Here is a 12,031-nt window from a genome sequence, read left to right as displayed (position 1 = left end):
AGGGTCGGAGGGTCCCATCCAGTCATCTGCCTCCACTGGAGAGTCCGAGGGATCACCTCAGCTGTCTTCTGCATCCGCTGGAAGGTCCCAGGAACCTTCTGTACAGCCGGCCTCCGGACCAGCTTTTCACACAGTGGGCCTCCTGAGCTGAACCTTTTTGGACTATTGTGCTCATGGCCTACGGGTCAACCCTTGAACCATCAGTGAACTGTTCCGTGAGCTCCTGCGTTTCTCGTGGACTTTCTGTTTTCACCTTTTGGGTCCTCAGTTATTCCTCTACACAGCTCACTCCGCTAGCCGTGAGAAGTTGTTGAAATACAGCAGGAGCAAAATAATCACATAGAGTGCAATGATCACAAAAAACAGCAATGAGGATTATCTACATGAACAATTTGTCCAAACATCCACGTCTGCACCTGAAAGTTATCAGTTTCTACGAATAAAATGTAAACATGATTGGATTTATTATAATGTATAAAATATCAGTGTATTAAGAAGAGAAACTGCTCTTACCTACAAAGTTCTTATACAGGATGTTCAGCTTGTTGGCTCTGGAGTTGACCAAAGGGTGCTTCATTGTGAGCTTTCTAGGGAGCTTGGAAGGAAAAATGCCTGGATTTCCTTATGTTGCTTGCCGATGTTTCACTTCTCTACCAAGAAGCTTCTTCAGTTCTAAGGTCAAACATATTGCTTACTGCACTGTAGAGGCTGGTGAGAGACAGTATTTCGTTTCAGGCTGGGTAACACCATACGAAATGACAATAAACCTCTTGAGTCTTGAAATGGTGGAGAATCCCAGATTTAATCCCTAAAGGAGTGACCCCCAGGGGGTCTACGATGACCTAAACTAGGATGACCTGAATTACTGAGAACCTTCACAGATTTATTTTGAACAACACTTCACATTTGCATTTCCACTAATTGGAGCACAAATAATTTTTAATATCTACAGCATCAGTTAAAACCAATAAATCTGAGAAGTCAAACGCATAAAGAATAAACAGTAAAACACACCTGCTATGATTGATGTTTTTATTCTGGTTTTTTTTTTTTTTTTTTTTTGGGGGGGGGGGGGGGGGGGATCGATTTCCAAAGACACACTGCATACAGAGAAAAGTAAAAAAAAAATCCCTTAATATCTTTGAATAATTGATTAAGATTTATTTTCTATGGTTTGCATTAGGAAATGGGATGGGAAAAAAATGAAACATTAGACATTTCTTTGCCAAAATTGGATTGAAAAAAACTGAATAATTAGTTATTTAGATAGAAGAAATTGTAATTGGGCTTACCATTAAACACATCACAATGTTGTTATTTGGAATCAGGTATAATTTGTGAGGACTTTTATTTGTGTTAATTCAGCTAATGTTATTAATAACATCTACATAGCATGCCTGTATAAAATATGAGTTATTTGGAATCACAGCTTGGAAATGAAATCCATGACTAATGATTGTAGAACAAAGACACGTCATTTTCAAATTGAACAGAATTTTTTTTATTGATTTTATTTTTCTCCATTTGGCATTGGTTATAAACAACATATGCATATCAAATTTTGTCTTTTTTTAAACAACTATTATTTTAGAAGTAAAAAAATAAAAACAATACTTAAACTTAACTAAAAAACTTGCATGATCAAAGTGAGTAAAATGTAAAGAAAAAAAACCCAGAGCAACTGTGTAAAATCAGTAACAAAAAAACTCACATGATCACAAAGGTCTTGAAAATTTAGTATAATTAAAAATTGCAACCAAAGAACTCTGAGATCAACAGGATCTAACATTCACATTCTCACTCTGGACATGACCTTGTCCTTGTGTTGTCATTGTGGTCTCATTCCTTCCTCTGTTGTTCCTTCTGATTTCAAATAATTTTTTTCTTCAGCTATGGTCTCCATCTGTGGTCCCTGTTCCTTTATGTCTGTGTCCTCTGTGCTGAGTGCTTTGTCTTTTTCTGTAGTCTCTGTCTGTGTTCTCATTCCTTCCTCTGTTGTTCCTTCTGATCTCAAATTATGTTTTTCTTCAGCTGTGGTCTCCATCTGTGGTCTCTGTTCCTTTATGTCTGTGTCCTCTGTGCTCAGTGCTTTGTCTTTGTCTGTAGTCTCTGTCTGTGGTCTCATTCCTTCCTCTGTTGTTCCTTCTGATCTCAAATAATTTTTTTCTTCAGCTGTGGTCTCCATCTGTGGTCCCTGTTCCTTTATGTCTGTGTCCTCTGTGCTGAGTGCTATGTCTTTTTCTGTAGTCTCTGTATGTTGCCCATTTTTATCTTCAGCTATGTCAATTGTGCTCAATCCTTTGTTCTTTTCCTTATTTTTTCTTGTAATTTCTCTGACTCTTTGTATGACTTTTTGTCTTTTGCTGGTATCTTTAGGTGCCTCTTTAGTCTTGTGACTTCTGAGCATCTTTGGACTTAACAGCTGTTTTGCAGTCAGGCTCTTTGGTCTTTTTCTTTCTCGCTTGTTGCCCTTTTGCCTTGTTTCTTTGCTTTCATCACACTTCGCCAAAGAGCTTTTCTTCATTAGAGAACTTTTCCTCTTTTTTGGGTGTGCCACCAGAGACTCATAGCTAGTCCCAGGGCCATCTTCTTTTACTCTAACTGTGTCTTTGTTTTCAGTTGTTCCTTCTGTTCTCAAATTGTTTTTTTCTTTAACCCTGGTCTCCATCTGTGGTCCCTGTTCCTTTATGTCTTTGTCCTCTGTTCTCAGTGCTTTGTCTTTGTCTGTGGTCTCTGTTTGTGGTCTCATTCCTTCCTCTGTTGTTCCTTCTGATCTCAAATCATTTTTTTCTTCAGCTGTGGTCTCCATCTGTGGTCTCTGTTCCTTTATCCCTGTGTCCTCTGTGCTGAGTGCTTTGTCTTTATCTGTAGTTACTGTGTGTTGCCCATTGTCATTTGTGCTCAATCCTTTCTCTTTTTCTGTAGTCTCTCTCTGTGTTGTCATTCCTTCCTCTGTTGTAACTCCTGCTCTCAAAATGTTTTTTTCTTTGACCGCGGTCTCCATCTGTGGTCTCTGCTCCTTTATCCCTGTGTCCTCTGTGCTGAGTGCTTTGTCTTTTTCTGTAGTCTCTGTCTGTGTTCTCATTCCTTCCTCTGTTGTTCCTTCTGATCTCAAATTGCATTTTTCCTCGGTTGTTGTCTTTTTCTGTGGTCCATGTTTATCTCTGCCTATGTCCTCTGTGCTCATTCCTTTTATTTTTTCTGTAGTTTTTCTCACTACTCCACTGGAAACTTCTTGGTCTATGTCTGTTGTGTTCAACAAGGGACCATTTTCATCTTCAGCTTTGTCTTCTTCGTTATCTGTAGTCACTGTTTCCATACTGTTTTCATTTTCACTCAAACTTTCTGGCCTCAAGGCTTCATTGTCTTCATCTATTGTCTCTGTTTGTGTTTGGTTCACACCCTCAGTTGTTTCCTTTGGTCTAACAACTTTTTGTATTTGTGTTTGGATTGCATTTCTTTCTAAGATAATTTTAGGATATTCCCAACATTTGAACTTGTTTTTAAGAAACTGAGTATGACTATACAAGTCTCCTCTGTCCTTTGTGGCTTTTCCCTTTTCTTTAGCATTATCTTTACCTTTGGTGGATCCCAATGTACCTGCTGCTGTAAGGTCAATGTGTTCACGGTTATCATCATAATCTTCACTTTCACTACTCTCTGTAGTCACTTTTGCTCTTCCCCTGCCACTCTGTTTATGTCGGTGTTTTCCAGATGTGTCTGTGTCAATGGTGTTTGCGTGCTGTTTGGTCTTCTTTTTCACAATTTCTCCTCTTGTGGCATTTTGACTAGACTTTCTTTTCTTTGGTCCAGCATATCTTCTCTGCAACACATCTTCATTGTCTTCTGAGGTTGTAGATTCCTCAGAGTCTCTGGTTCTATTGTTCACAGCAAGTGCCTTTGCAGCATTGTTGCGGCACTTGAAGGCTTCGTCAAAGTTTAAATCTGCCTCATAAGGTCTCTCTGCAGTTGCGTCAGAATAGCACATCATCCGGTGGACTTGTACCTTGCTTTGGGTTCCCAAGGATCTCCCACTCTACAAATGTAAACATTAAATAATGTTATTAATTGCACTAACATTTGACATTTTCAAGGAGATTTGCAGAGCTAAGGACAGAACCACAAAAAGAAGTACAACAGAAGACAATATAAAGAAAAAGAAATGTCCTTTCAACATTATAACACTGGGAGTAAAACCAGGAAGGGTGACTGTTTTATATCATCACTCTAAAAAGATAGGAAGGTAAAAACACTGAATCACCATAAAGTGGAAACTACTCACAAAAGTGCTGATGCTGCTCCTAATCATAGAGAAGTTTGGTTTTCCTGGGATACCAAACTTCCTCCATGCATCTTGGAACGATGTCAGCATCTTAGCATAAGGCCCTCCATTGGTGTTGGCAAAAATCAATTGTGATGATACACCAGGGTATCTGTGGCGGTGGTACACAAAGCGGTGAAACCATATGTATTCGTCTTTCGTTAGGGGAACAAGTGCATGGCCAAATGTTTCCTTGGTCTTGTGCTCTTTTACCTGTAAAAGAATCAGCAACTAAATTACATTGCACACAGTCATTGATGTCGCTGGTAAGAAAATATCTTTAATCAGGGAGAGAAATAATTGCTTAATGATTTTACTCTGATTATCCGCCGGCCATCACCATCCGCTTCAGCAGTGCCAACTTCCTCAACTGTCATATTTGATATGACGCCTCTTCTGTGCCCAGTTGTGCAGATGACAAATCCAGCCAGAAGACCATAGAACCAGTCTAGGTTCTCAGTTGTGGGATTTTTCTCAAGCTCGACTATTGAGTAACATAGAGGTTGCACAGTAAGACACAAGGGATAGGGAAGCATATCCATTATATTCAGTGTTGGGGAGTAACGGAATACATGTACCGCCATTACGTATTTAGAATACAAAATATGAGTAACTGTATTCCGTTACAGTTACCGTTTAAAAAGGTGGTATTCAGAATACAGTTACTTTGTTGAAATAAATGGATTACACTGCAGTACTTTCCTGTTTCATTTTGTCGCGGGTCAGGACTGTTTGGGTTTTGTTTGACAGCTACGTTCTGTTGTTCCAGGCGGCAGCTTTACGGTTGCCATGGTTACAGGGCGACGCTCTCTCTCTCTCTCTGCGACTGTGTGTTTCCTGGGTGAGAGAGCGCCTTTTTGTTGTTGTTGTTGTGCTAAGCTAACAGGCAGAATGCTACAAGCATAGCTCTAAAGAATGTAGCATCATGGGCAGTGTAGTCCGTGTTGCAGGGAGAATGGACTGCCATACACGTTATGGGTCTGTGAGCGCGAGGAGGGAGAAAAAGGGGAGTGGAAAGGTACGTGTTGTCGTCGAGGAAAAACAGGAGCTGGAAGCATGTAAATATAATAATAACCACTTCAGCCAAGAAGAGTGCCTGACGAGCCCAGTTGTAAGTAAGCTAATAAGACTCGACTGTACACCGTGTTCGTGTTTTCCTCCGAAAACAATAAGTTCCGTTGGAGCAGCCTTTCAACGCCTCTCTCTGTCTCTCGCAAGAAAAGTTGACCCACACAACAAAGTAAAGCTATTTTTCGGCTACGAGCCGACAGGGACCCCGCCGTATTAGTCAGAGGTCCCTTTACTACAGTTCGGAGTCGCGGACCTTCAGTAATAGTAATAAATCACACAGCAATAGTACATTCACGTTGTTGTAAAAAGCATGATAATATATTAAGTAATCCAAAGTATTCAGAATACGTTACTGTCATTGAGTAACGTAACGGAATACGTTACAGAATACATTTTGGGGCATGTATTCTGTATTCTGTAACGGAATACATTTGAAAAGTAACCTTCCCAACACTGATTATATTGCTATATACTCCCCCTAATATAATCCTATATAAACATCACAAATGCTACTGTTTGTATATGTATTATATATTTGAAGAAAAATCAAAAAGTCCAACAAGTGATTATAAATGAGCAGTCTGTTATAATTGAAAGCAAAAAGTTCTGTCATATATTTCTGTAAATCTGAGATTCTGAACTATATATACATACAGATTACAGCTGGTAAGTAAATATTATATAATTTCTCATTAGCAGAGATATTATTGGGGTTATTAGAGTTGTCCTTATGGAGAAATGAACTACACACTTACCAAGTGCTTCAGGGATGTGTGTGGTGGCCTTCTTGAGAAAATCAGTGATGTGGACAGGATCTACAAGCATTTCTAAAAGACACAGAATGTTTTTATGTTCCTGCAGCTCCAGTCATGCTCATTCATGCTGCACGCAATGATGTAAATATAAAACAGGTTGTATTTCAGACCTAATACAGATTTTATGATATATTGAATTGAAATTGCTAATTCAAGCAACCAATGATTTATGAAGAAACATCCTGAAAAACAACAGGGGTGCACAAAAACAACAGGTTGTAGTTTAGACCTAATTTTTTTCAAAAAATTATTTTGTAAGGAAGAAGAACTGGCGACCAGAGCTCACAGTATATGAAAATGAATTGGATTGCCATTTTGAACTTAAATCTTACTTTCCAATCCAGAATACTAACCCTTTCAATTTATTTATCCTTCTTCCTAAACTTTCCAAGTTTACCAAGCTTAGTACTGAATATAACACATTCATGTGAAAAATTAATTCTTCGATCTTAAATATGATCAACCTATCTCTAATAATCGGCTATGTACCACAGGCCTTCAAGCTGGCTGTAGTTAAACCTTTACTCAAAAAGCCATCTCTAGACCCAGCAGTATTAGCTAATTATAGGCCAATCTCCAACCTTCCTTTCATATCAAAAATCCTTGAAAAAGTAGTTGTCAAACAGCTAACAGATCATCTGCAGAGGAATGGTTTATTTGAAGAGTTTCAGTCAGGTTTCAGAGCTCAGCACAGCACAGAAACAGCTTTAGTGAAGGTTACAAATGATCTTCTTATGGCCTCTGACAGTGGACTCATCTCTGTGCTTGTCCTGCTAGACCTCAGTGCAGCGTTCGATACTGTCGACCATAATATCCTATTAGAGCGATTAGAACATGCTGTAGGTATTACAGGTACTGCGCTGCAGTGGTTTGTATCATATCTATCTAATAGACTCCAATTTGGGCATGTAAATGGAGAGTCCTCTTCACACACTGAGGTTAATTATGGAGTTCCACAGGGTTCAGTGCTAGGACCAATTCTGTTTACATTATACATGCTTCCCTTGGGCAGTATCATTAGAAGACATAGCATACATTTTCACTGCTATGCTGATGGCACCCAGCTATATCTGTCCATGAAGCCAGATGACACACACCAATTAGTTAAACTGCAGGAATGTCTTAAAGACATAAAGACCTGGATGGCCGCTAACTTTCTGCTTCTTAATTCAGATCAAACTGAGGTTATTGTACTCGGCCCTGAAAATCTTAGAAATATGGTATCTAACCAGATTCTTACTCTGGATGGCATTACCTTGGCCTCCAGTAACGCTGTGAGGAACCTTGGAGTAATTTTTGACCAGGACATGTCCTTCAACGCATATATTAAACAAATATGTAAGACTGCTTTCTTCCATTTGCGCAACATCTCTAAAATTAGAAATATCCTGTCTCAGAGTGACGCTGAAAAACTAGTTCATGCATTTATTACTTCCAGGCTGGACTACTGTAATTCATTATTATCAGAATGTCCAAAAAACTCGCTGAAAAGCCTTCAACTAATCCAAAATGCTGCAGCAAGAGTCCTGACAGGGACTAGAAAGAGAGAGCATATTTCTCCTGTTTTGGCTTCCCTTCATTGGCTTCCTGTTAAATCCAGAATTGAATTCAAAATCCTGCTCCTCACATACAAGGTCTTAAATAATCAGGCCCCATCTTATCTTAATGACCTTGTAGTACCATATCACCCTATTAGAGCGCTTCGCTCTCGCTCTGCAGGCCTACTTGTTGTTCCTAGAGTATTTAAAAGTAGAATGGGAGGCAGAGCCTTCAGTTTTCAGGCCCCTCTTCTGTGGAACCAGCTTCCAATTTGGATTCGGGAGACAGACACTATCTCTACTTTTAAGATTAGGCTTAAAACTTTCCTTTTTGCTAAAGCATATAGTTAGGGCTGGACCAGGTGACCCTGAATCCTCCCTTAGTTATGCTGCAATAGATGTAGGGTGCCGGGGGATTCCCATGATGCATTGAGTTTTTCCTTTCCAGTCACCTTTCTCACTCACTATGTATTAATAGACCTCTCTGCATTGAATCATATCTGTTATTAACCTCTGTCTCTCTTCCACAGCATGTCTTTATCCTGTCTTCCTTCTCTCACCCCAACCAGTCGCAGCAGATGGCCGCCCCTCCCTGAGCCTGGTTCTGCCGGAGGTTTCTTCCTGTTAAAAGGGAGTTTTTCCTTCCCACTGTCGCCAAAGTGCTTGATCATAGGGGGTCATATGATTGTTCGGTTTTTCTCTGTATCTATGAAGCGCCTTGAGGCGACTTTTGTTGTGATTTGGCGCTATATAAATAAAATTGAATTGAATTGAATTGAAAAAAGGAAATATCAATATCCTAAATTTTGATAGTCTCATTTCCGTGACCATTTTTGTCTTTGTGTTTTTTGACAGTATAGTTCATTTTATCAGTAGGTATCTTTAATTTGATTACTAGTTTGCTTATTGTTTAGATATTTTATGTTTTTTCTTTCTGCATTTGTATGTTTAGTTATGTGTTGCCACTGGTTAGTTACTGGTCACGTTTCCTGTTTTTGGTGCCAATTTTATGTTGTTTAGTTTAATTCATTTACCCCCTGATCAATTTTGTTTTCTAGATCTGTGGTAGATTCTCTCTGCTTTATTTTTGTCCTCCTGAACTTTGTATATGAATTAGTATCCATGGTGTGCCTCTGTTTCCTTGTGGTGACATACTGTTTTCCCATGTAGAAAGTAGATAAAAAGAAAGTAAACAGAAACTAGAAAATGAAGCCTAACAGCTCTGCATTTCCTAGTTTCTGTTTACTTTCTGTTTTGTACATTGTATACAGTGGTACTTCTGAAATATCATTGTGTTTGTCCGCTATATGATATGTTGAACTGAAATTGCTAATCCAAGCAACCAATGATTAATAAAGAAAAACCATGAAAGTTATCAGGGTTCCACAAACTTTTGCATGCCACTGTGTAAATACAGCACAGAAAATATATACTTGTATACAATTTATACTTTAGATTATAACATTTTGAGTCCTCCTTCCTCACTACATCACAGTAATGACATTGTGACATTTATAAATAATGTATTTGTTACACATGCTAGGTAACGACAGTGATGAATAAGTAGTAAAGTTGGATCTTACGTGATTTTTTGATCCTGATGGCTTGCCTGTGGGTGTGTAACTCCCTTCTGCTCTTCTTCATTTCCAACTGAAGTGCAAATAAAGTCCCCTTTAAAGCCTTACGGGAGGCTCTGACCTCTGGCAGTTGTGCATCAATTAGAAATTTCAAGAACGCCCTCACATTTCCAATCCGAATCCTTTTGGTTGTCACGGCATGTTTATTCAGATAAGTTGTCCATCTAAAAAAGGCCCACAAACAAACACAAATCAGTAATCACTTTAGTATTATTGAGATTACTGGACTAATATATCACAGATATTTGTAAAAATGTACTCAGTCAGTCTTTCTCTGTTGTCCATAAATGCAAACGTCATTGCAGGGACTTGATTGTGAGACATGAAATATGCCCAGGCACGGACATGATGGACCCGTTGTTTGGCGTTGTCGACATCCTTTTTACTTGTTCCACAAATGTGCTGAAACCAAGCATTCAGGACTTTCTCTGTTTAAAATAAAGTGTAGTAACAACATAGCAATTAGGAGTGTCATGACAAATTGATGAAGTACAGAAAACATTCTTCTAATTGAATTGGTTGACAATGATATTTGGAAGATATTGCTAATTAGCAGGATTTAACTTCCTTGATAGAATTCAATTAAATTCCATTCAAGTCACAACAACATTTGCCTCAAGGCACTTTATACTTTAAGATAGAGCCTACAATAATAAATAGAACAACCAGTTATCCAAATTCACATTACACTACACAACAAAAAACACTTTTGTTAAATAATTCATACCAAATTTAGGAAGCCGGGCTGTTGGGTCAGGTTTATGTCTTTCAAATTTCTGGCGCTTTGGGGGGTTGAGGGGTTTGAGGCCAGGTTTATCCTTAGAGGATTTCAGTCTTTTCAGTTTACTTTTCAGTTGTTGTAGTTTCAAATGCAGTTCTTTGCAATTTTTGCAAGTCTGATGTTGGACTTGAGCATCATCTGACTGATTGACAGGGGAATGGACTGAGCTGTCTTCTCTAATCTCTGCAGATTCTTCACTGGTATCACTGCTATCACTTTGCTCCTCTTGATCACTGCTTTCAGTCAGCTGCTCTATGTCCAGTGAGGTCACCATTGGAGGCTGTGGATTTGAACGTCTGAGAGCTTTGAGGGCTTTCAGATTAGCCAATCGTTTCGCTGTCCTCATTACTTTCTTCTGATCTGATTTCTGAAAGGGTATAAACAATAGAACAGCAATGTTTGAGAAAGTTAGTGAAACATGTCACATAAGAATGCATTCTAATTTAACAACAAAATGTAAGCTATACAAAACACTAACCTCAATCTCACAGTGGACATTTTCCAAGTGCTTGTCCAGTCTTATACGGTTTTTAACTTTACATACTGGACAGTCCAGCCTGCCCCTGTAACTGCATATCACATCCAGTTTGACAAATGTAACTACAACTACCACTTTAAATTGTTGCAATGTTTTTTCATATACTGTATGACAGTGACTTACACTGTAAAGCAGTAATTTAGCAGTAAATGTAATTCTTCTTTGTTTACAACATGGTGGTATTTTTTTAAATGCTGCCCAACTGCAACATATGGAATCAAGCATATTGGGCATTCTGTCATCTGACGTGGCATTTTTCCTGTAGAGAAGAATACACATCAGAACAGGTGAATAATTTTTTGCCAACAAGTCTTCAAATTGAGGAGCATATGTCCCAATACTTGAAAAATAAGAAGAGAAATATAAGAAAACCTTGATATATATATAAAAAGCCTACCACTTTGAATTGGAATCAGGACTTTGGTGGCATTTTAATGGCAGTTTGAAGGAAGAACTCCTTTTTAACATGGACGGTTATTTAAGATTTGGAAGCATCGCAAATTTGTGTTGTTAAAGAATTTCAAGGGTCAATGTCTCTATGCGCTGATTTCTGTATGTGTACTTATTTACTGTAGGGCTATGTTCCTTTTTGATTTGACACATAATCTGTCTAGCAGGCAGATGAAGCCTAAAAACATTTTTCACTCGAAATAATACGCAGATAGTACGATTAAAATAAATTCAATGGGCGCTCACAGACAATTACATAGGTCTTAATGTGTGGTGCTACAAGGTATAAAAGTATGAACAAAATAAAAACATTTTGTTACTCACTTGTTTCTTGACTGTGACAATATGTCACCATTCACGTAGGAATTAAGAAAGGAAACCTAAAAAAATGAAAAAACGAAATAAGAATAATGGGAAACAGGGAAATTAAAATCTTTTAAACATTAGTGATTTATATTTAATAGTTGGAATTTTACTATTTAAATGTTACAAAAGAGATTAGGGATTGGGATCTTACAGTTGGAAGGATTTAGTGAATTTTATCCCAACTTACCTCTATGTAATTCCACAATCTTCAACTGAAACATTAACAGCTCTGCATATAACCTACGGGGATCTTAGCATTCAGATCTTCCAACCCATCATGCCCTCTGCTTTTATCATGTGATCTCTTACCAATAGTGTATATCAGAACTTGGAATGGAGGATTACTCGTTTGGAACTTTAAATGTAACTTAACTAACATAATTTGCATATCTTCCTTTGGAGATGTTGTTAGTGCGAAGTATCACTCATTTGAATTTATTACTTATGTTATAAAACAAGTTTACATTTTGAACCTAGAATGTCTTTTTAGCATAAATCACATTTGAAATTGGCA

General features: G+C 38.2%; 1 protein-coding gene across 1 annotated transcript; it reads right to left on the bottom strand.

Annotated features, from left to right (window-relative positions):
- Window positions 1-1,541: 1,541 nt before the first annotated feature.
- LOC309696560 (uncharacterized protein) lies at window positions 1,542-10,718 on the bottom strand. Its single transcript, XM_082517835.1, has 6 exons — window positions 10,642-10,718; window positions 10,110-10,530; window positions 9,642-9,810; window positions 9,329-9,546; window positions 6,148-6,219; window positions 1,542-2,946 (listed from the first exon to the last, which is right to left on the bottom strand). Exons 2-6 carry the CDS (start codon window positions 10,507-10,509, stop codon window positions 1,829-1,831), a joined length of 1,977 nt encoding a protein of 658 aa, XP_082373961.1. The 5' UTR covers window positions 10,510-10,530; window positions 10,642-10,718; the 3' UTR covers window positions 1,542-1,828.
- Window positions 10,719-12,031: the final 1,313 nt, after the last annotated feature.

Source organism: Aulonocara stuartgranti, assembly GCF_965226115.1.
Source record: "Aulonocara stuartgranti genome assembly, chromosome: 20".
Classification (NCBI taxonomy): Eukaryota; Metazoa; Chordata; class Actinopteri; order Cichliformes; family Cichlidae; genus Aulonocara; species Aulonocara stuartgranti.
The sequence above is the reverse complement of the archived record's forward strand: the minus strand, read 5'-3'. Positions and strand labels throughout refer to the sequence as shown.